The sequence below is a fragment of the Podarcis muralis genome, chromosome 9 (genome assembly GCF_964188315.1).
Source record: "Podarcis muralis chromosome 9, rPodMur119.hap1.1, whole genome shotgun sequence".
NCBI classification, from domain to species: Eukaryota; Metazoa; Chordata; class Lepidosauria; order Squamata; family Lacertidae; genus Podarcis; species Podarcis muralis.
Genome location: NC_135663.1, coordinates 50,119,585 through 50,146,608, shown reverse-complemented (window position 1 = coordinate 50,146,608; position 27,024 = coordinate 50,119,585). Strand labels below are relative to the sequence as shown.

Genomic DNA, 27,024 nt, shown 5'->3' with positions numbered 1-27,024 from the left:
GCCAGCCAGACATCTGACGGGATGGTTTTCCACATATAGGGCATCCCCATGGAAAAGGTCCTCTCCTGCATGATGTATAACTCTTGCTGGTAGGGTGCTGTTATTTAGCAGCCAGCTCACATTCAGTTTTGCTTATTGCTTATATGACCACAAGGTAAATTTTAATTTAGTAAGCTGGATGTTGGAAAAGAATAGAAACAATTATGTGGGGTAAATAAAGATTTGCAAGTTGGGGTTGCTATGCATAGAAATTGAGAACCAATGTGATTAAATAATACTGCAATACAGCATTTGTTGACAAAGGATAGCTCAAGGCTTTCAGTGTCAGATTACCATCTTATGGGGGGGGGGGGATTGTTCCAAGAAGTTGTTTTATTAGGGGCCCACAAATTTTTCTTTGGGTTACCAGGTAAGCAATAAATGGTGGTCACCACTGAATCCACCACATCCTTTGTGCATGAAGATAATTTGGTGGAGAGAAGCACAAGCCTCTCTCATGTTATGCTGAGCTTTAGAAGGGGCAGGTCTCTCACACTACTTCTATCTGCTTCAAAGCTCAGGGGCATGGAGTAGTGAGGTGAATTTCTTTTTAATACTCTGGGTTCCTGAGGTAGCAAAATCACTTCTGCTTGCTCCAGAGTTCAGCTGTATAACATAAGAAACCTTTCTACCTCTCCTCCAAATAGGGAGATGGGAAGAGGAGGTTCTTGTGGCACTGAGGAGGGACCCTCTTCCTAGCGAACAGATCTGTGGAGGCATACATAAGGGACATGCCTATGCAGAAATACTTAGATTTTGCTGCATCTGTGACAGTTGCAGTCCCAAGTGAAAATTACATATTATCTTAAGTTTTAGGGAGCCATATCATGTAGGAACAACATGATTAGATTTTACATTAGTAAATTTATTAATTGATATTTGTCATTTGGGGCGAACAACAAGTCAAATAAGTAGTTTAGAATCAAAATCCTACCTGACTGGTAAGAAAATTGGCCCATCACAATCAAGAGCCATTGTCATACCACCAATGCCACAAATTCAGTCCCAATACAGGTTTTGTAGCAGCTGGTTTGCTAGCTATAAACAATTCACTGCCTATCACATGAAGTCAGTAATCAAGATTTTCCAATTAACCAGACATGTCCAGAATTTAGGTGCTAAAGGAATGCAGAAAGATTGCGGGACATTTCCCCCACTCCTGAATGGCTTGACACTGTTTGGAAAAAGATACAAGCGTGTTAAGCAGAGGTATTAATATTTTCCAATTTCTACTGAAATTGTTATGTTTAACACATCATAGAAATGTATTTGTTGCTTTTTTAATGTTATAGCTTATAATCCTTTTGTGATTAACCAAGACCCTGGGTCTCCTCTTTTCCTGTTGCTCCCAGCTTCCAGTTCCCAGCAGATAACAAAAATGCTCATTATTAGCTCCCAAGGGCCCCCAAAGACTTTGTTTTAATATTCTTCTAATTTGTATTATTAAATCTCATTTCATTTCTATTACTTAGTCCATAAGACTATCCATTTTAGACCACAAATATTCCTAGTTATTATCTGGATTGATTTGATGTTTCCTTGCTCTGCAAATGGGTGATCACCCTCCTAACCAGCAACTTTAACTAGCATGATCCTATTTCTCATTCTAATCCTAAGCGAATAAAAACATGATATAAAACCAATTCTCTCTCTCTCTCTCTCTCTCTCTGTGTGTGTGTGTGTGTGTGTGTGTGAGAGAGAGAGAGAGAGAGAGAGAGAGAGAGAGAAAGCGCAAACACTGTGTCCCATCTTTTGGCTATTTTTTTGCATCCCTTTCTGAAATGTTTTTTGCGATGACAAGGGTGTAAAAATGGTCAATCAGGCCAACTCCCTTCCCTGATCCAGTTGCATATAGCTGACTAATCACAACATAACGTGGATGGGAAAGTGTATTTGGATGCATTTTTCATTAAACATATAAGAACACATGAAGCTGCCTTCTATTGAGTCTGAAAATTGGTCCATCTGCCTCAACATTTGTGTATACCATATAGCAGTAGCTTTCCAGAGTTTCAAACAAAAGTCTTTTCCTGATCTACTTGGGAGATCCCACAGACTGAATCTAGGGCCTTTTGGACCCAAAGAATGCATTCTACCGCTAAGCCATGGCCTTTCCTCTAAAAGTTGTATTCTGGTGCTTGCTGAGCACAAATGAACCAGGCTTATAGACCATCTAGCCCACTGTTACCACATCTATCAGTCCTGCTCATCCTCTCTTTTCTAGGTCACTTATCTTTAGCTATCTTCTCTCCCTGTTCTTTAGCTTTTCTGTTGCTGAGACAGGGATCTTTTTGTGCACAGTTGGGAAATATAGATGGTTGGAAATGTAGGAGAAGGAAAGAGTTCTTACTGATCCTACAATATTTTTCTAAACTGAGATAGAATGAACAGTGAATCTTCACTATAAGAACTTAGTAGAAGCAGGGCTAAGTTCTGTGGAAGGGCTGGACAAGAAGACACCCAAATAATAATACCATATGGTGTCAGGAGTTGTCCTGTTTCTTCTGTGAGTTAACAGCAATCAGCATTGAAAGTCTGCAGAGCAGGTCCTATTGACTGTGGCATAAAATGGACCAGTTTAAGCCAGCAGCCGAGCTGTGCTTAACAGGCATCCTTGGTGAAAACTGGAGAAGTCAGGTATCTGAGAGACACCAATGTTGGCAGCACAAAGTTGATGAGGCAGCAGGACTAGACAGATAACTTTCAGGATGACCCAGTAGCCCTTGTAACAGTGTGCCATTGAGTTGGAGTTTACCTCAATGCAAGGGCCATTGGATTGTCCTGCTAATTATTGCACAGTAGATAATAACGACTCCTGTAGAGAAGCCACCACTGATACAGGATGTAAACAAGGAGCAAAGAATGCTTTGTGTTCATTCTGGCTTTTTTTAGGGTGGAGTATCTGATGAGGAATTTGGGCAGTTGGGAAATCTGGTTTTGAAAAACCCTGTGCTGAGGCCTCGTTCCAGATGAATTTCCAAGCGCAACCTCCCAGTACTAGTAAAAGACCAGTTGCATTCCATAAATTACATTCACTCAGTGGTTCTTTTGTCCATGGCTATGATCCAGTGAGCCCTTTAGGTGCAGCTAAAGGCTTAAATACAGACTGTGGGGCAGTTATCTTATTTCCCTGAAAAACAGCCTAGTTCCCCGCTGAGTTTGGAAATTTCAAAAGCACTTTGTGATACGGAGATCTGAAAGTAGGGAAGGAATCTTCTTCTGCGGAATGATTCACCAATTATCCACAGTGTTCCAAGTGAAAAGTCAGTGGAATGAAGCAGTACAGGAAGGATTCCACTGAAGCAAACACTGCATGTATGGAGCCTGGTCTGCCGTGCTTCCAAATTGGAGCAGACGGAGGGAAATAGTTAGGGACTGACCTTTCAGCTTGGCTTGTTTCGGAATAGTTCAGCTTCGTTATTACCCATTCTGAGAGCAAAAGAAGAGGTGAATCTCTGATTCAGTGCCCCCAAGCTCCTCAAAGACTCTGTGCTGAAGAATAACCTATGGGCTTTATTGAACCCTTTTCTTGGCAGTATCTGTTTGAAATGCCTAGCTTTTTAGTGTGAATTTTCTTCTTAGACATCTCTGATACAAAATATACACAATACCAAAGGATGCCAAGAGTCAACTTCAAATAGGAATTACCAAGCTTGGATCTATATGTGACTGATATACTGACAGTGACTTCCTTGGTGTTTCTAGCCAATCATTAATAAGGCAACAGGGTGGTCCTGCCTTAGAAGTGAGAAGTACTGGTGGCAACTTCAAGGTTCTGGTGAGACCTGGCCAGAGCCCTGTGAGCTCTTGCAAGCTCTTGCAGGGCTCTAGGAGTTCTCATTGGAACCTAGGAGCCACTGCCCCACACCCCTGGTAAGCAGGGCTTTGATCGGGGTGTCAGGGGCGGGCACAGGGTGGCACTTTCCCATTTTGTCATGCCTCCCCCTCTGCTAGACCAGCATTTCCTAAAAGGATTAACCAGAGCACTTCATGCTTAATAAAATACAGCTAAGTTAACTAAATTTAAAAAAGGGATATGAGAGTCTGTCTTGTGGTGGAGCCTATCTCCAGAATATACAACTTATAATTCATTGTGGAAGCAGACACCTACTGCCTGTGTATTCAGAATACCAGGGAGATGGGCAGGCGACAGTTCTGACCATCAGTGAACTTCAGTCATACTCTGAGGAGATGTTTGCCTCCCCACATATTTATTTAATGTATTTCTACAACACTTAATTACTGTAGTATCTAAGAAGCATACATAAAATTGTAAAATGAATCACAATAATTCACAAAACTTTATTAAATGCCTGCTGAAGTAGTAAGGTCCTTGTCAGGTACCTGAAATTCAACAGGAAATGGGACTGTCTAATCTCAACTAAACGGGTATTCCACAAAATCCATTCAGCCTCACTGCTCCTAGCTGGGAGTTTTGATTACACTCTCAGTGCTCCAAAGTATGATCCAGACACTCCAGCAAATGCATAAATCCCTAAGAATTCTCTCTTGGTGTGAAATTCTGGTGATTTAGACTCTTTCCATTTACCAAAGGTTTATCCTCACTAGTGCACTATCAGGAATATGCCTGTTAACTCTAATGATGAATACAACCAACAATGATGGTGGAATCCAAACTCCCATCTGGGAGCAGCAAGGCTGAACGGAACAGCAAAGCTACTGCTGCTATTGCCAGCCAGAGAGAAAGGTGGGTGGGCAGTATTTGTGCTGATACTGTTTGTGCTAGCTCCAGGCTAGTTTAGGATCCGATGGATGCTTTGCTGGCTCATCTCTATGCCCCTCCCTGCTCCATACATGCCATGTTTCAAGTGTCTTACATACTGCCAGTGAGTATACTGTCAGGAGTAGCTTCTACCTGCTTGCAGTTTCAGCAAGTGCAAGCAGGGCCCTTCACTCTGGCAATGGGACATCTCCACCCCATCCAAACATCTTTTCAGATTACAAAATTCTACAAATCCTGCTCCTAGAAATGCAAACAAACATGAAGGGAAAAGAATCATCAGACAATAACCTAGGGCACTTGGTCCACCTGAGTAATTTGCCTAACAATTATGTTAAGAAACCAGCATAGCACTTCAGCAAAGTAAAAGGCTACATAGTGATGATAGAAAAGAATTGGGCTTTGATAGAGAGACCAAAGAAGATGCAGTTCAGAAGGTAGAGCAGTGTTTCACTGAAGCTGTAATATTCCATAAACAATGTCTAAAAGGGTTGTTTTCTGAAAAATAAAACCAATTGTCAATGAAGAACTGCACAAGAGTTAAGCTGTTACAAGTTCACCAAAAGAAAGCTTTTAGATAGCAAAGATGAAGGATGCAAAAGTTGAAAACAAAAAAAAACACACTTAAGACACAGAAGGTGGGTAAGGGAAATACTAAAAAGCAATGAAAACAGTGTAATTAATTGTTTTCAGCTGTCAGTGCAGGAGCAGAAGGAAGAAGCTGCTCCACTGCATAAGAAATGAAAGATGAAGGTGGGTGTTTTGTTTTGTTTTTAAAATGGAAGGTATCATCATGCAGGATGAAGGTAAAGGTAAAGGAAAGGGACACCTGACCATTAGGTCCAGTTGTGACCGACTCTGGGGTTGCGGCGCTCATCTCGCTTTATTGGCCGAGGGAGCCGGTGTACAGCTTCCAGGTCATGTGGCCAGCATGACTAAGCCACTTCTGGCGAACCAGAGCAGCACACAGAAACGCCGTTTACCCTCCCGCCGGAGCGGTACCTATTTATCTACTTGCACTTTGACGTGCTTTCGAACTGCTAGGTTGGCAGGAGCAGGGACTGAGCAACGGGAGCTCACCCCGTCGCGAGGATTCGAACCGCCAACCTTCTGATTGGCAGGTCCTAGGCTCCGTGGTTTAACCCACAGCACCACCCGCTTCCCAGGATGAAGGTAATGCAGGCCTAATTGGACAAGATTGAAAACTATTTGTCCAAGCAGATTACAAATTAAGGGATGTGGGGGGCAGTAATATTTTCTTTTCTTTTAAATTTTTTTTGAAACCGGATACTTTTTAATAAAATGACAGAACTGGGTTTTTAGCTTATTTTTGTTAAATGTGAGAGCCATGTTTCCTACTCCTTAAAAATAAAACAAAATTGAGAGGGCAGACCTCTGTCTTCTATGTGAATTAATGTCTAGCCCTTCAAACTCTATGATTCCAAGTTAAGTTTAAAGATAGAGAATCCTAAGAATAGTGAGCAGGGTTGTTGCGGCTCATCAACAATTTGGATCCAGACAGCACATTGAGCAGGAATGCAGGACTTTACATCTATGTTTGTATTTCTATTATATTATTAGTTCAAAATTTGTGCCTATACATATATATGCAGATATGTACGCTTCTTTGGTGATGTCTTTTCTCTTTTTAAAGGATGTATATGCGACCACCCAAGCCAAAATGCCTTCTCCTACCCAAAGAAGCAGGAATTCTACTCTGCAATATCCATAGGCACATGACTGTTCCCATATAATTTTGCTACATTTATACTGTAATATGTTAATGACAATGTGACTAATGTCTCAGATTTTAATGACATTATTCAAATAATAATAATAATAAATGTTTATTTATACCCCGCCCTCCCCAGCCAAGGCTCAGTGCGGCTAACAACCAATAATAAAAACAAGTTGATTAAAATACAATTTTTAAAAAGATTAAAATACAACATTGAAACTTTAGGATGCAGCCTCTTCACAGGAGGTTGATCTGTCTGAATCACAGCCACCTCCATCCCCCAAAACATACTATGCATGATACAAAGAAACTCACTCAGTTCGTATCCCAAAACTAAAACCTGAACAGTTATGTTTTTCATGATCTGAAAACAGTTTTAATCAGTTAATTGCCCCTAGGCTTTGAGCACAAGTGAAGATAGCATCAGTTAATCAGTGGACTTCAGAGAAAAAGGGCACACAGGCATCAGATGTTTAATAAAAGAGACAGTTATTGTACAAAGGAAGCATACATACTTTTGTTATCATATTGGAACATGAAACAGGAGTGCTGGTTAAGTGCTTAAGGACAAATTATTTCCTTGAGTCCATGCTTTAGGGTCTTAGATCAACAAACACTTTCAACTAGGAAGATTCAAATTGTGTGATGCCACCTTGCTTTTAAAATGAGAATTAAGAATCTAAAACTTGAAGTAATTGTGATAATTCCTTAAAAGTTTCAAGATTAGCATAGTATTTTGCAAAAAACGAATGCATTTATTTCAATGCAAAATAACATTATGATACAGGTATATTACAAATTTGTTTGCTTCATTTAAAAACATCCACCCACTTAGTGTTACCATAGGGGAGGGGACAAGCTAATTCCTTCCCAGAAGAAAAAGCAACATAGCTTTTTGGAATCATAGTTTTTTCTTTTCCAGAAATGGACACCTCATTGTGAATCCTGAAGAAATTTCAGCAGTAGTCAGGACTTCCAGAGAGGAAAATGGCAGACTAAGTTATCTGTTGCCCATGCTCCCACTGGCAGAGATAATTATGTGGTGATTAAAATAACCAAGATAAAATAGAAGCCTGTCCTTATCTGAAGAAAGAATGTGTAAACGTAACTAAAGTCCTGGAAGGAAGATAAGGAAGGGAAACACCAACAAAAAATTGAACACCAACAGAAACATGGCAAAAATATTATTGAATGGCATGGTGTGGGTTGCTAGTGCCCAGGGCTGTGCAGGGGGGGAGGGGCGTGGGAGGGAGGGAAATGGATGGAGTACACATGTGCATTTAACTCTCCATTGTTTGGAGAGGTCACTTCATGGTTTGCATTGAGAACATGTTTTCAATGGAGCCCAGCAACAGAAGTGTGCAGCTGTGTTGACGCTGCACTAGGTGTTGAAATTTTGTGCCCCTAACAATTTTGTGCCCTCCACTATGCCACTACGTCACAGAAGGGTTGAATGCCCTTCTGATCATCATAAGGCAAATGTTGAATGAGTAACTTGTAGAACTAAGAGCCAAAATGCATAAAATTTCAAGAGAAACATTCTTGAACAGGAGAATGCCCAGGACCTGCCATATGAGAGTTACAGGAGTGCAGAGAGCTACAGGAGACATCGGCCTTGCAGCTGCCTGAAAGTCCAAAGCAAACAAGTAAAGCTGGTTTGTTGATGGACTTTATGATTGGAGAAGACAGGAGACGAGGGCAGAAGACAATTTAGTTCAAAGAGACAACTGCAAGACAAGAAGTTTCTAAGCCTCTGATGACTGATGCTGGAAAGAATTGGAAAAAGCAGAAAAAGAAGGACTAGTATTAAGATGGAATGCTTGGAGAGAAATTTATTAAACTGGACTGGCGAAGGGACAATCTTGGAGAACAAAAATTTAAGAATTACTTCTGGACTTTTTGAGTGGAAAAAGGTAAATTTGTGATGCCAGGGAAGAATTATGCCTAGTAGATTGATAAACATCTATATAATATACAGCTCTATGTTATCCTGTGGTGAATATTTTGAATGATTGTTATTATATATAATTGACAAATAGAGAATCGGAAGCCCCTCTTTTTTCCTTTTAGTCTAGCTGCTTTTATTTTTAGCTCTTAGAAGCTCCCTATTTTGGATTGATGAAAATATACATAGGAAGGTGACAGATCAAAGATGAGGGGCTCTGTATGAGAGGCTGGGTAGAAAGGCTCTCCAAGGGTGGGAGGCTGGGGGAAGAAAGATATGCTCCCAGGTAAGAGGTGAAAAGGTCTACTTTCTGTGCATGGAAAAAAGGATTTGATGTAATTGTGATAGAGCTTTTACATTCATTTTTTCTTTTCTCATCTTTTCTTGCTTCTTTATGTCTTTATTTTTATTTTTGTTTTCTTTTATTCTTTTTATTTAGAGTAGCTTAGTTTTTATTCTAAGCTATGTTGAAAACTTTCAATAAAAATATTTTTTAACAGAAAAAAATAAATTTCAGCAGTAGTCCAAATGCATTTTCTGACTTCTACATATAGTAGTAATAATAATAATGTTTTTTTTATTTATACCCCGCCCTCCCCAGCCAAGGCCGGGCTCAGGGCAGTATGGGGGGGGGGGGGACCTTTTACAATTCTTCCACTGGAATCCCATCAGTCCACTTGCTCTCTCTTTCATAACCTGCCATTTTCTCACATTTTCGTCTGCTAGCAGCTGCTGCACATTGGCTTTTATCTGGCAGGGAACCAGTTGCCTACACAGCTACAGCCAGCAGTGCTTCCATACTGTCTAATCTCCATAATACAACAGCCTCCAAGTGACCTGGAGGCTTGGACTTAAGTTTTTGGCTCTTATTCCTATAGTGCCAGTACCTTCTGTTTAAGTAGCATATTTTTTAATTAGAAATTGATGCTTATGTAGCAACAAGGGATTTATCTGAAAATGGAAAATAAAATAAAAAATAGAAGAGGCAGCCTAACATGTCTGCACAGAACTGTAAGAAATCCCACCCACAGTAAGGTATTTGCAGACATCCTGAAATAATAATATATGGTTTTGTATAGTGGTCTGGCACAGAAAATTGGCTTTCCTGAAGAAACAACATTATACTTAACCAACAAGAATTGGTAAAGACCACCAACAAAGCAGCCCTATCTGTAAAAGTGTACAAGTTCTCAGAGAAAGGAAAAATCCACTCTGTTCTCTCTAATGCAGTAGGTATTTCAAACATCTCTTGCTATTAGAAATGCTTGAATAGACTTTGTATGTTGACGTGCTTTTCAAAGCTATTATACAATAGTCATTTCCCTTTAATTACCATGTAAAACCTTGATATTTATTGTTTTTCTGTCTTGGGACTTTCTTTTGATTTTTTAAAAGATTTTAAAAATAAAGATAGCCCGACTTGCCATACATCTGGGTCTTCCCAGACATTTTATAAATTCGGCAAAAATTCCCCCCGATTTTTCTGAGTGATTCCCGGACGTGTCCGGAAAAACCCAGACATCTGGCAGCCCTACCGTATTTTGAAGACCAAAAAAGAGGACACATTTGCCAACTTCTACTTTTAACTATGGATCGCTATGATGACTCTACCCATGTAAAAGAGGGTGTGTCCTGGAAAAAGAGGACATATGGCAACCCTAAGATTGGAGTTATTTGCACTGAACATTATAGAAGCCAAGGTCTGGATCTGTGAGTTCAGCTGCTGCTGCTGCTCTTTAAAGCTACGTATTTGCCTGCCTAGTATGCAGAAGATAGTTGGGAAATGATTCAATAATTTTGGTCGTAAGTTTCCAGTTCTTTGAACTGTGCACACTTACTTTCTGTCCTACCTCTATAGAGCTTTGTGATCACTCCAGTAACCTACCAGTTTCAATTTTTCCTGCACTCTCTTCTAATTTAAGAAGCCTATTTGTTAAGGCCAAAAACAGATTTCTAGATTCCCTATTTCACACCATTCTGAAATGCTTTAACTTTTCTCCCCATTGAAATGCAACATACTCACCTTTCTTCTGATATAACTACTATCTCACCATTGCTCTCAACTCTTCTGCCTGCCATGCTTCAAAAACTCCAAAGCAATTTATTCACTTCCTACTCAATGTCCTAAAAGCCTCCATCATTTATGGGCCATCTCCCGCTTCCCTCTTGTCTCCTTGCTCCACGATGAACCACAAATACACCTTCCTGGCACTGTTCCCTCCAAATCCCTTGGTGCCTGCAACCTTAGAAACACTTTGATGCCTTTCACTTCCAGAGGCACCAAAAGTATTTGCAGCCCTAGTTATGTCATATGACATCCGCCTCTTAAAATCCTAAAATGCTTGATGACCTATCAATTTCAATGATCAATTCAGTTGCCACAATGTGATCACCCATTTCTGTCCGCCTTTGTGACGATTTCAATTTTACAATTTTAATATGGTAAAAAAGTAAAATATATATAAATAAATGCTCTTGGTTTGTATTTATAAAGAGAGAGAGGAAGAGAGAACTGTAACATGAATTGCTGTGAAATGTGTAATTTATTTCCACTTCTAGGGAAAAGAGTTTTGTAACTCAAGGAAATGTATTCCATATTTCACAGCTACTACTTCTTGCACAACCAGAACCATCTACATTAAACTAACATTCAATGGGTATGTTTTCAGCCTAGTGATAGATGTGTTTTTAGGCAGGCTGTTAGGCACAAGCCTGAGTGCTATAATGCACCTACCAGTGCATTTACAACATACCTTGAAGTGTTTTATTGCATATTAATGCACATAGAGACCTGCTCCTTCAGGCTAGTTTTATACTATATTTTCAAGTAGTAGAAGACTTTCCTCTTTAGCACTAGCAGCCAAGGCAACTAACAGAAAGCAATGTCACAATGGAACCAGAGGATTGGAAATGCAATGCATTTAAGCTTGCCTAGGATAATAGCCACCGACATCAGGCAGGTTACACTGCTGGCTATAATTGAATTACTCCTGTGAATTGCTCACCCTATGTTTGCCTTAATTCAGAAGTGTGTACCAGGTGTGACAGGGTGTCAAAATAATTCTGGTGTACTGTGTGTCTGCTCTTCTAAACTTTATGTAAGTACTTTTTGGGAATGGGTATGGCCATGATCAGCTCCCACTGATATTACATTGCGCTTGCAGCTATTAATCTTATTTGGGGAATATAAGCAAAGTAGCCATTTCCTAAAATAACCAGACTAGAAGTAACATGGCCAAATCAAAGAAAGGAGGGAGGAGGAAGATGACTAAAATATTGCTTCCTTCTCTAAATCTCACTAATAGCATACAGAAATGCAATATAATACAACACCTTTTAATCATTTTCCACTTTCTCAATGTTTAGAGCAGAAATGTGAGCATGGTACTTGTAACCGAGGAGTGGAGGGAGCATTTCAAATCTACCCTGAGTATTATGGGACAGAATGGAGTAGAATTTATTCTAGAAATGCTCTGCAGCTGCCAAGAGATAATCTACAGCACCTATGATGTTTTGAAAACCTTTCAGATACATTTAATGATGAATGTATAACTCCCTCTAATGGAGGCCTATTTTAATCTATCAGGAAAAAAAAACTTTCAATATTCAAAGCTATAGTAGAGCCATTTCACTTTCCTTTCATTCTGAGCTGAAGGTTTAGCCATTAAATCCTCCCAAATCACATCAAGTACACTATTAAAAAGAAAGAAAGATAAAGAAACAACCATTTTTTGGATGTGTGTGGGGTTTAAGTGCAATGCTATCCCTGAGTTGGTGCAGATATGATACAATGCACGTCCACTGGAGATTTATGCTGATGCAGCACCAGAATTATATTATGCCAGCACAACCATTATACCAGTACAATTGTACAAGCCTAAGGGTAAAAAAAATAAGCGGCAATCCAGTGTGGCAGGTGAGGAACTAGACATAGTCAGAATCCTATGCTGAATTCCAGGTCAGTCTTATCTCTGGCAATGTAACATTACACCAGCTCAATCTGTAGTCTCCTCAACTTTTACACAGTCCTAACCATGCAGTCAATCAGTGTACCACAAGTAAGATATAAAACGAAATATACACATAATGCATTAGGTAAATGGCAGAGGGTTCTTTCATTCATAATTGTGTCTACAGAACTTAGAAGACATTGGGGGACTTAGCGATGGAAACTGGTGAAAGGACACTTGCACAAAAAGGGAACATTTCTCAGAAACAAACATTATGCACTAATAAAGAAAGAAATATTACTAACCCTGGTCTTCTGAGAATCCTTCTATGCGCTCCACCTCGGAATTGCAGACACTAACACCCAACAGAAATCTTGACTCCACCATTACAGTTACTGATGTAAGGACAAAACACACAGGCAAGCATGTGTACATGCCTCCTATATTTTCTCCAATACAACCTTCCCCATTAAAAGGAAGCAGTATATCTTGCACAAGGGACACTATGCTTCCTGTACAAAAAAAGAGGATCTTGTTCACTATGAACCTCCAAATGCAGGCAAACTCCCATTTTGTACTGGTGAGAAGGAGCACTACTTTGCAGCTGAATACAAGGAAGTTCATCGTCTAAGGCTGATTAAGCCCAGCCCTGCTAAGCACCTAGGCATACACAGCTGCTGACCATAACTCATAATTGCCCTTGGGCTTTCCACAGGCAATCAGAGAGTCTTCCAAATGGTGAAGGGGAACTCTTGAAGTGTTTTTCAGCCATTAGGAACACAGTTCAAATTCAACATGCAATATTAGTGACTTAAAACTAGTGCTTTAGAGCATTTTCTGGAATATAGCTGCTTAGATAAACTCATCATAAAAATTCAAGACAAGGGGATAGAAAAACAGCTCCAAAAAAGTGGGAAATGAGAATGAATAGTCACTGACAATATTCTTCTCTTTACAGAAACAGCTCTGAACAAAGGGTAAAGTGTGAAGTATCAAGCATGCATAAATTTATTAAAGCTTTCTAAAACCTTATAAGAATACAAGTATATATTTTGTTTTCTTGTTCTCAGCTTTGGTAGAGAATTTGTGTATATATTGGTGTGAGTAACCTTTTTATACAGTAATCCTGCATCATACGTGAATTTGACTTGCTCAATTTCAACCTCACATGGCTAGCTGAAATTGCACAAGTCAAGTGCCAAGAAATGTGGGCAGCTGAAAACCTTTCTTCCCCTACTCTGTCTGCTTTTAAGCTCTTTGCCTTGCTTGCTGGGCAAGGCCAGCTAGGTACACCAACTCTGGGAGTGCTGGGGAGGGGGCTCTCTTTCACGCAGCTGCTAGCCACAGGACAGCTCCTAGGACTGGATTATACAGTACGTGATTTTCACATACACACGGAACACTTGGAGCCAAACCCTCCAAAGTGTGGGGTTCCTGTCTAGGTAACTGACAGCAGGCCTTGGACATGTGGAAAACTGTAGATGCACGAATTCTCATTGTGGGGACAACTCCTCCATAAAAAGCAGATGCAGAGATACCGCACACTGACAAACCAAGTGACCCACATGGATTATGCTATAGGTTCAGTGGATCATAGATGCACCAGATGTAGGCCAATGGGCTCCATGCACCATAGCCCTACTAGCCATATTCATTGGCATTTGTCCCTCAGTGCAGTTATGAGTACTTTTTCACCTGTAGTACCTTGTTATGTGAAAGCCGCTCTAGATCAGTTTCAAATTAAATATACAGCACCTAGTTATAATACTTGGGAAAATAGTATATCAAACCTTGCCATCCATTCCATTACAATGGAATATGCACTTGTAAAGGGGATTATGATTTACTGTTAACTCCTTAGCTCTTTTGCTAAGGCATTTTTGCTAGATGTTCTTGAGGCAACTTACACAAGCAAAGTTTCCAAAACCCTAACTGCAAAATCCTTTTATCTTTAATAGAGGGCAGAGACATATATTTCTTGGCTGCCTGTTTAGAATGCTAGCCCTGGCATTTCTCTTTATTTGGATTCTCTTCATTTCTATTTATTCTGCAGATCACCTTCAGGAGGTTCAGATTTACAGCCCTAATCTAAGTATATGTATTTCTAAATTTAGTTTTGTATTAGTAAAAACAAATTTGCAGTGCAACATAAAGTGAACACATTTATTTCTCAACTCAGGCAGTTCTTATGCTACCTAGCTGACATAACTGGCTAAGCGAGCTGCCCATTCTCATGAGCAATGGAACATTAGAAGTTATATAATGTTGGGGTAGTAAATGTGCACTGTTTAGTTCTATTAAGAAGAAAATCTCAGGTTTTGTTTTTCTGATCATGATATTGGTCAAATTCCCTCTACGTTACACAGCTCGTGGAGGTAGCTCACTTACCTAAGCACCTGTTAATATGAGTGAGCAAAATGACAAACCACCAGCCTGAGTCTGGACTACACGGTAAGTAAAACAATGGTTTGATTTACTGTAGCAGATCCAGAGGAGGAGCAAAGCAACTATCTCCTCTCCTCACATATTCGTTCATTTACAAAGATCCACATGCAGGATATACAGACTATCTTCCACCTTATTTTTTTAGCAGAAAGTGCTCTTATTAAACTTATGCAAACATGGTTTGCTTTGCATATGGTGGAGGGCAGCATACACTTTCTAAAACATGCAAACAGGTCTTTGATTTTAATCTAATAAAGCACAGTACTGAAATAATTTCAATATGATGTATGAAAGTACTGTTTTATGGCTATTTTCATGGATGCTTTCATCTCACCTCAGTCAGGGATGGCTTTCATAGCTCTATTACAGATAGGCTGTTTTTTCCATTTCTTATTCAGGTTTTCGACCTTTTGTTTTGTTTTCCTTAAAGTAAAGTATCTCTTGTCTTTCAACCAAATAAAGCACAAGAAAAGAAAAAAATCTACACAACCAAATGAAGTATCTTGGAATTAATATTCATAATTTGTCTACCTATATGTATTTTTAAATTTTCCATATTTTTAAATGTTCACACACTTCTAGAAAAGAATCAATTTTAAAAACATGTTTGTGGGCCATTAATAAAATTGCTGCATTACTGACCATCAGAATCTAAAACACAATATTATAAGTTTTGCCTGATAAGCCTCTAATCGTATTCAAAACTTAAACTGATTTACCAGATTAGAGGGAGGAAACAAAGGCCAATTCTGTCATAGAGGTTGTGATCAGATGAACAAAACCTGGCCTACAAAACAGAAGTATGAACAAAACTTTTGCCTGTGTGTGCAATCCCTCCCCTTCTCCTTTTGCCACAGGCTGTGAGTAAATGAGTAAATTTCCAATTAACTATAGTTTCCACTTTCATCTAATATAGCACATTCAATATAATGTTTTGACAAAGCCTAAAGGTCATTTCCTTATATACAGCTTAACGTCTTTATTTGTTTTTGTTACTGTTGTTGCTTATATTGGTTTGTAATGCAAATGTCAATCAGGTCAGAAGAGTCATTCAAATTACAAAAGCTTCTCTCACTTTAGCAACCATGTTTGATTATATATATTTCAAGAAACGCTCAAAAGATATTTGAGCTTCACATATGAAGCTAGACAATGCTTTTGTATTAAACATTTGCCTAATTTTGGAATCACGTTGCTTGTATTTTCCAAACAGTAGTTACTTTGGCTATAATTCTCCTAGAACCTCTAGCACTGCATCAAAAGAGACTATTTTGAAATTCACAATAAATCCAGAGGGGATTTTTAAATTAGTTTCTTGGGACATGAACTCACTGATGCCCTAATTTACATTGCACATTTTACAGTCTTGATCAGTGTGAATGAGGGGGGGAAATCTTATGATAATTAATTTTACTGGCAGCAGTAGTAACTTAGTTATGAGGTCAGAGAATTTCAGCAACAAAGACATAATTTAAGGAACAAAGACAGAATTGTCATTAATAGTATCAGGAAAACAGATATATGACCTATCTAGGGAGGCTGATAAAGGAAAGGAGTCTATGGTATGGTACACAGGAAGTCCAACTAATATTGAAAAATACAATACTGAGTTGTGCAAGCCAAATTTATGTTGCTATCTAAAATGCTGAAGTCTGGAATCTGCAAGGAAGCATTTTTAGAAATTCTACTTGTTCCACATGTAATGCTAGCTAGAGAGGCAGAACTTCAGGGTCTCAATGCATGACATGGAGCCACTGGGAAAGAGGGCTTAGATTTGTTAGACAGTGGGACACTTTTGGAGAAGTTTGTCTATCGTTTATCTAGAGTGACCAAGTGTCAGATCCCAACTTTGAACAACATGCTTAAACCAACCCATAGCTTTGCTCACAGTAGGAGGACTGGAGGAAGAGCAAAGTGGCTATGATGTCTTACACAGGAACATACATGTTCGGTTTGGCCTGTTCTGTGTGAACTGGGTCATTGTTTCTACCTGATACATGTGTACATTAAAGTAGTTATGTATAGGAAGCAAGTTCTTCATCTCAGGACTTATCCACACTTACCTTTTGCCCTGCTCTTTCCAGGCAGAGGTCCACACTTCTAACACTCCACGAAAACCCACTCTTTAAAGCTGAATTGGAACCAAAGTCGCTTTGGGTTTTCCACAAATTGATGTTTGCTCCAAGTGAGCTTTAAAGAGTGGGTTTTCACAGGGAAAACTCTGGAGCTGAAAAGGGGGTGCTCGGACAGAGCTTTAAATTGTGGACTGCGCCTAGAAAGTGAGGATGAAAAGAAAGTGTGGCTAAACCCTCAATCAACTTAGCTGAGATACCTATGTTAAGCTGAAGCTCAGGTACATTATGAGATTAAAGAGCCACAACAAATACTGGGGGCAGATGGAAAACCTCTGCATTGCTCATTAAAAGCCTAATACTGTCTATGCAGAAGGCAAAGCTATTGATTCTAACCTGCTGTTTACTTTTTCTTAATTGGGGATAAATGAGGCGAAATGTTTCCTGAGATACATGCCTGCTAGCCTTTTCCTTGAGGTTTATGTTCTGAAGGTTTTCAAATTTGTAGATATCCTACAAGGAGGTCACTCGGTTCCGTTTTTAAAGTTATAAGGAAAAAAATAGAACACATGGGTATCAGTAAAATCTTTACTGATAATTACAATATTGATTTGAAATTTAATGTAGCTATTTCTCAGCAAGAGGCCTGATGTCACAAATTTACAAAATATTGAGGGCCAGTAATTGGCAGGCATTACCAAGATGAACCTAATGAAGACAGTAAGCAGGACTTGATGGCAACAGTGCTCTCCAACTTGTGATTTCCAGCAACTGGCATTCAGAGGCACAGTAGAACACAGCCATCACACACCCCATAGTTGCCTTTGACTGGACCTAACCATCAAGGGGTCATTTACTTTTACTTTTGACCTTTATTCCCTTATGAGTTTGTGTTCCCTTTTACCATCAATCTGGTTCATTTATTATCATGGGATGAGTACTAGCACACTGTATTTCTACTGACTTTATTGCCAACACTCCAGCATAAGTAGCCTAGGAACTGTCGCCACAGTGAATTGTGTGTCAGTTTTCACATTACTATTCTGCTCTATGCAAGGGTTCTCAGAAACCCAAGTGGGTTCCAAAGATGGGTGAATGACTAATACAAACGTATTCTATCTATCTGGCCAAGCCCAAACCAACCTTAATTAGATTGCAGACACCCCTCCTTTGTTCTGAGAACAAAACATAAAAGTGATTAGTCACCAGCCTGAACGTGCAAAAACAAAAAACAAACCAAAAAAATCATTTTTGCTCTGCATAAGAGCTAATAAACTTCATAAGTAATTATGGTTAATCTAATGGCATTTATTATATTTAGGTATTCACTGTTATTCTTTTTGTGTAACCTATTATAATACCTAAACGAGAGATTCCAGACCAGATGTATACAAAACTGCCTCATCACCTACCTTCATGAATCACTGCATTGCACCAGGCCTCAGTGCCAAAAAATAACATAGAATACAACATTGCTGAGTGATCTTATAGCCTCAACAATAATCAGATCTGTACTGTTCCTCTCACCACCTGTTAGTAAGACTGTACAAGAATACTCAGTTTCCTTAGTTGCAGAATGCGTTTTTGAGTGGGTCCCCTTCATTTACATTTATTTTTCTTCCTTTCTCAGAATTTTCAAGATGTCTTTCATTGTGAGGTGCATCCTTCATGGATTCATTCCTCTCCAGCTTGCTCTTCAAGGAGCTTGACAGGTATGATAAGACAGGACTTTGAAAAGCCAAGAGAAGAACACTGCAGACTAGGGACATGAAAATGGCCCATCACACTGAGTGCTGCTTTAAAGGTCTGGTTCTTTAAAGGTCTGGTTCTAATTATCAGCAGAACATTAAATAGAGCAGAGAAAACTTGCAGTAGTCTGAGCACTCCAGCATGTCTCTACTCTCTCTAGGCATTGGTCACAGTAAGGGCCTGGTTCTTAAGACACATTTGAATATACAATAACATAACCATAGAAGTGCACTCAGGAAAGCCAACTTTTACAAGGGACCAACATTTCTGTAATATTCAGCAGAACAAATTGTGTCTTATTCCACATACTACTACAGAAGAAATTTTCAGTTAGCTAAATTTATCTCATTTAATACTTTGTCACTTATCAAAATAATGTATAAGTTAAATATGTAAATTGAGGATCATACTTGTATTTGAGTAAAAATTCAATTAACATTGATAGATTTGGGTTTTATTTCTATTAATATTAGTTCTTGCGTTATATATTAAAACACCTACTTAGAAGTTGGTTGGCTCTTGTGATTAGCATAGCATCAGTCTTGCCTTGTTTGGCTACTTATCTGTCAAATGGCCTGCATATATCCTGTTCCTTGTCAGGTTTGTGATGCCAGTAGTTCAAATCTCAATGCAAAACTGTACAAGCTGTGGCTGCTGGCAGCCATGATTGCCATCCACATTGCTAGGTCTCAATTGATTGTGGGAGTGTTATCAATGCTCAATGCCAACAAAGTTACCCGAGACACTATAAAAATATTTGCATCTGCTATGTTATATATTGTTTCCGTTGCTATTGTTTTGCTTTCTACTTTATTGCTGGGATTGCATAGGATTGTGACTACATTATATTAATTTAACAGAAACACGGGGTTGGCTGGTAATTAATGTTTACATGTTTATCTCATAAAAGTATGAACATATGATAGATGAGAGCCCCTATCCCAAGAACAGAATCAAGTCCCAGTGCAGGATCAATTATTATAAATGGCATATCCACGTAATGGCACGCAGTCCTCCCTTTTTATTACTGTAAATGTAATAAGAATTTTGCAAGGGAAATTTGTAGGGAACATGTATACAAGGAAGAATGCACACTGAAATAGTAGGCAATACCACCATCGGACTGATGGATCAGTGTAAAAAATAAATGCAATTTGGACCAGAAGGTATGGTACTAAGAGGACAAAAAGGTGGCTCCACAAAACTTGCTGGCAAGAGGTAGAAAGGGAAAGGGAGCAATATTAGAATATCCCTTGCCCAGAATGGAACATGGTATCAACATAGCCACAGGAACAGATGAAATAGTTTGTAAGAATGCAGGAACCGTTCTTCTGGATCAGATCAAATACTTATCCAGTGCAGCATTCTGTTCTCAAAGTGGTCAATCAGATGCCTTGAGATGCCCAGAAGCAGGACAATACTCTTGTTTCATCAAAGATGATCTACTAAAGGATCATAAAAAGGGATCACAGAAAACAACTCAATTCTAAATGAAAGTTCCAGCCATTTGGAGTAACTGTATCTAGGGGGAAGATCCACTTGGACTCTAATTGTAAAAAGATATTTTTAACATCTGGTAAGTTATCCTGGTGTGGCATATAAGCCTGTAACACCAAAAACATATGTCCTCATCTGTATGGCCATATTCGATGTAGTGTTGCACCAGAGGTGCATCCACAATAGAATTCTTATCATACATACATTTTTCTTACACGGGCATATAATCCCATACATGACATGTGGTGATTGGCAAATTGAAGAACAGTTCAATTTCCAAATGCATCCAGAGTGTGGACCCTGAAACTCTAACGTTAAGTGACATGTGGAAGACCCTGCAGTGCCAACATTTAGAATGGCCCTGAACTGCATTAGGAGATGTCTCCAGTTGAAGAATATCCGATCTAAGGATTCTTTAATAGTTTTGCCCCTCCTCAGACCAATTAATGGGGAAAGATTGCGTCTGGGGATGTGTTGAATTACGTGCCAATGTTTGTTTATTAACTCCTGTATTGAATTCAGTATTTTGTTTATTTATATTCCCAGTGCTTTGTATTTTGATGTTTTGAATGTTTGCTGTAAGCTGCATGGAGAACAGTTCATTGTGGGAAAAGTGTCATAAACACAATAAATCAATCAACTTCCCCCTTCTCTTCCCACCACGCCCTCCCTAAATTTGTTCTGAAGCATTAGGGGAACCCCTACTACAGGTTTATACAGGGGAGGAGAGGGGGAGAACATTTTGTTGTGCAAAAACCTGTATTCTATTTTGGATACAAACCTTTGTGGTTAGGATTAGCTTTAAGACAACTACCAGCCCTCCTACTCAGACTTATGATAGAAATTATGTTTCTGAAAGTCTTCTGAGCTATTCATTTGTGTCCCAATTATCATTATTTTTGTCATTGTCTACATTTGAGCTGAATTCGGAACCTTCAGCACTAATTGGCGGCATTTTAAATGCCAATGTGCTGATCCAAAATATTCAAATGCTCATCAAATCTATTTGCTCCTATGAAATAATGGACTTTTACTCTTTTCAAATTTATGGAATTAAACACTTTTAAATTCAGAAATAAAAGGGTGAGCAAGCCACTTTAAACTACCAAATGAAGCATGCTGACCACAAAGGTTTTCAAGCTTGATGGCACTTTTGATTGCCGAGTCGTCTTAACACTCTGACAATGTTGACTCTTGAGCCAATAAAGAAAGTAGGATTTCAAATGTGTAAAGTATATTAGAGATGTTTGGAAATATCTGCAGTTTAATATCTTTTAATTCTGATTTAAAGGTATACATAACAGTCCAGAGCGTCTGCATATGGTGACTCATATCAGCAGAGCGAGTAGCTCTGCATGAATTTATTTCCTCTATGGGACACTAGCCCTCGGAGGCAGGGAACCGTTGCAGATCATACTGCCTGGTGTGCTTGAAGGGGATCAATGCACTGAGGCTAGTAGTTGCAATACAGTGTTCAGCTCCTGCAAGTGCACAGATTTACAGAATATGTGAACCGGTGGTCCACATAGTATGTCCTACTGTTTGGCAGTGTTTCATGCCACAATAAATAAAGTCTTTAAAGATGCCACAGGAGTCAGTGGTTTATAACAACAGTAAGTCAATTGTTAAGCATTAAGATGGAACATTTTACAGTAAGGTATCAAAACTATATTTGTATATTGTGCTGCAACTAATTTATGTAAACTTGAAAAATTGGCATAATAATTAGAATGAAAAACTATTTCTTGTTGACTGAATTCTATTAGGATTAAGATACAGAATGGTGTGGATAAGTAATACTTAAATACTTAAGTAATTAATTTAAGTAAGTAATTAAGTAATTATCTTAGCTACAGCTATTCCAAAAGCTCATCTACCATTTGGGGACTGTCCTGTAAAAACTCTACCATCAACCTCAAAAATCTAAGCCCATCTCAGTAGATGCTTCTGTTAAATGCTCTGCAGAATGATTGCCCATTAAACCAGTAGTCAATTTGTCCATTAGGTAAACTTCTACAAAAATACAACTAATGTGACGCAAAATGCAAATGTCTGCAGTGCTCAAATTTATAGCTTCAAATATATATTAACAGGCATTGGAAAAGAAGGTGCTTTCTGCTTGTTGGCACATTGGTAAACTTTTTCATAATGCCTGCTGTATTTTCAACAGCTGCTTATATGTTCAGTTTGAAGCATGGTTAAGATTAGTCATGTACAGTCTTTTGAGACAGTAGGGAACATGATATTTCTGACCAGCTGCAAAAATTGTAACCTCATAGATGAAAAATGAAAAGAATAAAAGAAAAAGAGCTGTTGCCATATCAGTCTTTCTCCCCTTTATGCTTTTGAATTCCTATGAACCTATTATAGAGCTCTAATGTCAAAGTTGAGCAATGATCCAGCTGTATTAGGGTAGTTTCTAGTTCACTTTAAGTTTCTTAATTTAACAAGATTATTTGTGATTGTATTGTGCATTTAAAATCCAATCATGCAATTATTATTAAATTGTAATTATTAAAATTATAATGGGTTTAAAGTAATTTAAATTACCATTTCTTGATCATGAACGGAACAAAATTAGAAAGACTGTTTAAGGTCATATTGTGTTTCAATACTACAGTTAAACTGTTCCAAATTTTTCATTCTCCTCTCTCCCTTAAGTAATATAAAGAAGCTTGGTGGAAATAGGTTGCTACAAGTTTACTTGGCAGGAAAAACCTTTCTTCAGTTAGGTACCCCTGCCCGTACGGGCCAGTCTTGACAGACTCTAGGGTTGTGCGCCCATCTCACTCAAGAGGCCGGGGGCCAGCGCTGTCCGGAGACACTTCCGGGTCACGTGGCCAGCGTGACATCGCTGCTCTGGCGAGCCAGAGCCGCACACGGAAACGCCGTTTACCTTCCCGCTAGTAAGCGGTCCCTATTTATCTACTTGCACCCGGGGGTGCTTTCGAACTGCTAGGTTGGCAGGCGCTGGGACCGAACAACGGGAGCGCACCCCACCACGGGGATTCGAACCGCCGACCTTTCGATCGGCAAGCCCTAGGCGCTGAGGCTTTTACCCACAGCGCCACCACCCGTTTCTTCAGTTGGAAGCTAATAATTACCCCATTTCCCTAACTTTCTTACTGGAAAAAGCAGGACATAAATATTAATACATTTAAGCAGAGGATGGATGACCATCTGTCATGTATACCTGAAGGAGCGTCTCCACCCCCATCATTCTGGCCGGACCCTGAGGTCCAGCGCCGAGGGCCTTCTGGCGGTTCTCTCATTGCGAGAAGCAAAGCTACAGGGAACCAGGCAGAGGGCCTTCTCGGTAGTGGCGCCGCCCTGTGGAACACCCTCCCATCAGATGTAAAAGCGATAAACAACTACCTGACATTTAGAAGACATCTTAAGGCAGCCCTGTTCAGGGAAGTTTTTAATGTGTGATATTTTAGTGTATTTTTGGTTTCTATGGAAGCCGCCCAGAGTGGCTGGGGAAACCCAGCCAGATGGGCGGGGTACAAATAATAATAAATAATAATAATAATAATAATAATAATAATAATAATAATAATAATGATGTATGAGCTAATTGAGATTCCTGCATTGCAGGGGGTTGGACTAGATGACCCTCGGGATCCCTTCCAACTCTGCAATTCTATGATTCAGTGGTTGAAACTGAACATTCCTATACAGTAGTTTGTTTTGATACAAATGTGGTTTTATAATACAACACCAGTTTTTGTGGATAACTTTCATATTTTCATTCAACATTAGGGAGAATTCAGATTTTTGAAGAAACACTGGAAGAAGGCTATGCTAATGAACATGTAATATTTTTTTCAGTTGGGGCATGGGGCGAGGGAGGCAGATTGTTATCAATTAAGGCTCGAGGGGTAGTTAACCTTTGGTCCTCCAGGTGTTGCTGAACTACAACTCTCATGAGACCCAGTTGGCATGGCCAGTGGAATGATGGGAGTTGTCATTCAGGAGGGGCACAGATTGGCCACATCTGCCAAACATACAGTGTTTTTTTACTGTGAGGACTATGTTGATGAACTGACAGAAAATAAGTATTACTGCTAAAAGGAAACTTAAAAAACAAATACAGCATCATAAAATCATTTAGAGACACTCTCTATGCAGACCAATGTTTAAGCCTTATAATCAACCATGTAATGCATTTTTCATTATTATTGTTTATTATCTCATTTATATTGCACTCTTCATATTAGCACCACAGAGTAGTTTACTAAAAGATATACAAAAATAATAACTAAACTAAAATCAATATAGCAAAATAATGAAAAACTAAAGCGGAAAGAAAATACTTCTAATGGACAGTTCACTAAACCAAGTTGTTAACACCCTCACAATGACTCAAAGGCCAAGTGAAAAAGTGTATTTTGCACGTTTTTCCTGTAATTGCATATACCAAGTATAGAGCACTGGTATGAATGCATAACCTTCCCTTCCTCTGTTTCAAGGCCAAGAAACATACTCTGAGGCAGTGGAAAGCAGGTTCAAGCATTCCCAAGTCCTGGAACAGCATCCTTTCTCTCCAGGTACTAGAACCACAAGTCCCAAAGTCTTTGGCAGGAAGCTGATGCTACATGCATAGTTTCTGCTAAGGAGAAAGCCCCTGAAAAGGGCGAAGAGTAATATGTCCTTAGAACTATATTATTATTTGCTTGGATAATTCAATCCAAACATCTTGTTTCTTCTAAGATTTCTAATTTATGAATTTATTTTGCTCTTTGACATATAGAGCGGCACCTCTCAACTACATTGTCCTCTATAAATCCCAGGACAACAGTTCCTGTTATTTCTCATTCTCCCACAAGTTTTTGGCTATATGTGCAGTATTTAAACTGTTTATCATATCCATTCTTAATCCTTTTTTGTCCAGCCTAAACAGACTCTGTTCTTTCAAAGTTGAGATTTGTACTCTGAACCCTATATAGAATCATAGAATTGTAGAGTTTGAAGGGACTCCAAGGGTCATCTAGTCCAAACCCCTGCAATGCAGTAATCATATGTTTCACTCACCTGTAGCTTCACTTCTAAACACACACACACACACACACACACACACACACACACACTGTGGTAGTCCAGTTGAGAACTAACTAACTAGCATTAAATGCAGCAACTTCTTCCAGTACACCATAGCCATGCCCTTCAAGTGTTCATTACTTTTGTTCCTTTAAGGAAGGTAGTTAAGGATATATATGGCAAATTCCATAAGTGTTGTATAACCTAGATATCAAAGTCAAATTATCAGCTTCTGTTCAGTCAGTGGTGCTATAATTCAACAATGCTGATCGTGAGATCGAAGTGTAGCTTTGGATTATATCTGGCCCTGTACTTTACAAGACAACTACTATAATTACTTGGCACATGTTCCTCACAAGAGGAATGAATGCAATATGTCATTGTTGTAAAATGCTTAACGGTATGTTTTTGTGCATAAACCCATTTTTTCTCCATAAAAATAATTTGAGTTTACTGGGTAAACTTGTGAAGCAGCATTTCTCTGTCATTATTATGTTATTACTTTTACTTTTATTTACTTGTATTTTGGTAGCATTCAGTATCTCCATTCAGGATCAGATCCTCATCATGATATTCAGTGTTCCAACATAAGGTGGGCTGAGCAGCAGTCCCTGTAGAGAAAATCACAACATCAAAGTTGCATTTAGAGGGGCTGAACCTTCTTGGAAACTGAAGGCATTTTAAAAGTACTCGTTCCTCATGGAATCCTGGCAAGAAAGATAAAATTGTAGCTATAATCCCACATCCATTTATTCCATTATATTTACACACCCACACTGACACACTCTTGCAAAATTTAGGCCAACACATTGGATTTTGGTTCAAACAGAATAAAAAAACCAGTCTGTTATTATGTTTTATATATAACATATTGTTTGTGCCCTTAGTATTAACAAATAAAAAGAGATTTGCCACAATGCAATATGCCTGAGGCAACCTATAAGTTACAGCAGTAAGAGATATTCTAAAACAAATGTACAATATTTTATTTATTGCAAATAATCTCATACATTCCCACACCCTTTAGTCAATGAAGACCATAACTATATTTCAGAAGAAAGGATTAATGATTAACACCATCCCTTTTACAGGCTTAGAATAAGTCCTTGTCCATACTTAATGCAATAATAAAATTCTCTTCAGTTGATTAAAATACGCCCAGTATCTAAATGACAGGGGTGGGAAAACATAGACTCATTACAAATAATGCAGGACTGGTAAAGAATTGCAGAGAGTGAATTCATAAGGGGGAAGAGGGTTGTCAGAACACCTCCTATCCATCAGGCTGCCACTACATTTGTTGAAGCATATACCAGTTCTTCTGGCTTTGCATGGCTTCCATAAGAAGCCGCCTGAGAAAAGGTTAAGTCCTCTTCAGTGCTCTAAAATAGCTAACAAGGCCTGATCAGAGCTCAATATAAGGCAGAGTGTGGTATTCTGATGATCAGCTGATGGCACACTGCCCTCTTAGGTACTGGGAACCAGTACCTGCTCCTCTTCAGTTCCTCTGTTTCTCATCTGTAGCCACTCTTCCAGCTCCTCCTTCCACTTATCAGCCTCCTCGAGTGCACCCTGGCTCCACTTTCTTCTTCCAATTGCCAAAGCTGAATGTCTGGTGAAAGATTCCCACCAGCTTTGAGCACCCTCCCTAAAAGGCTTTCCACAGGCTTTTCTGGGAAGCCGGCTAGGTACTGACACTCTTCAGTCAGCATTGTAACTTAATCCCACCATCCCGCTTTGGAATGCTCCAAGTGGCTTCAAAGGTCATGCTCAGAATATGCAAGCTCATTACAATACACTGAAGCTGG

The 27,024-nt window shown here is 39.1% G+C and overlaps 1 protein-coding gene and 1 long non-coding RNA gene across 23 annotated transcripts in view; one reads left to right on the top strand and one right to left on the bottom strand.

Annotated features, from left to right (window-relative positions):
* Positions 1-27,024, bottom strand: part of TENM3 (teneurin transmembrane protein 3) — a 1,264,183-nt gene that overhangs the window by 228,883 nt on the left and 1,008,276 nt on the right. For 11 of the 21 annotated variants that reach the window (XM_077934193.1, XM_077934194.1, XM_077934191.1 and 8 more), the window contains one exon: positions 25,735-25,827. The exons of the other annotated variants lie outside the window; for them this stretch is intronic. In XM_077934193.1, coding sequence (XP_077790319.1) covers positions 25,735-25,827 — 93 coding nt within the window. The remainder of the gene's footprint in view (positions 1-25,734; positions 25,828-27,024) is intronic. 21 annotated transcript variants of the gene reach the window in all.
* The window catches only part of LOC144328888 (uncharacterized), a 63,894-nt gene continuing 44,646 nt past the window's right edge, over positions 7,777-27,024 (top strand). For both annotated transcript variants that reach the window (XR_013394246.1, XR_013394247.1), the window contains exons 1-2: positions 7,777-8,431; positions 18,561-18,642. This is a non-coding gene — a long non-coding RNA (uncharacterized LOC144328888). The remainder of the gene's footprint in view (positions 8,432-18,560; positions 18,643-27,024) is intronic.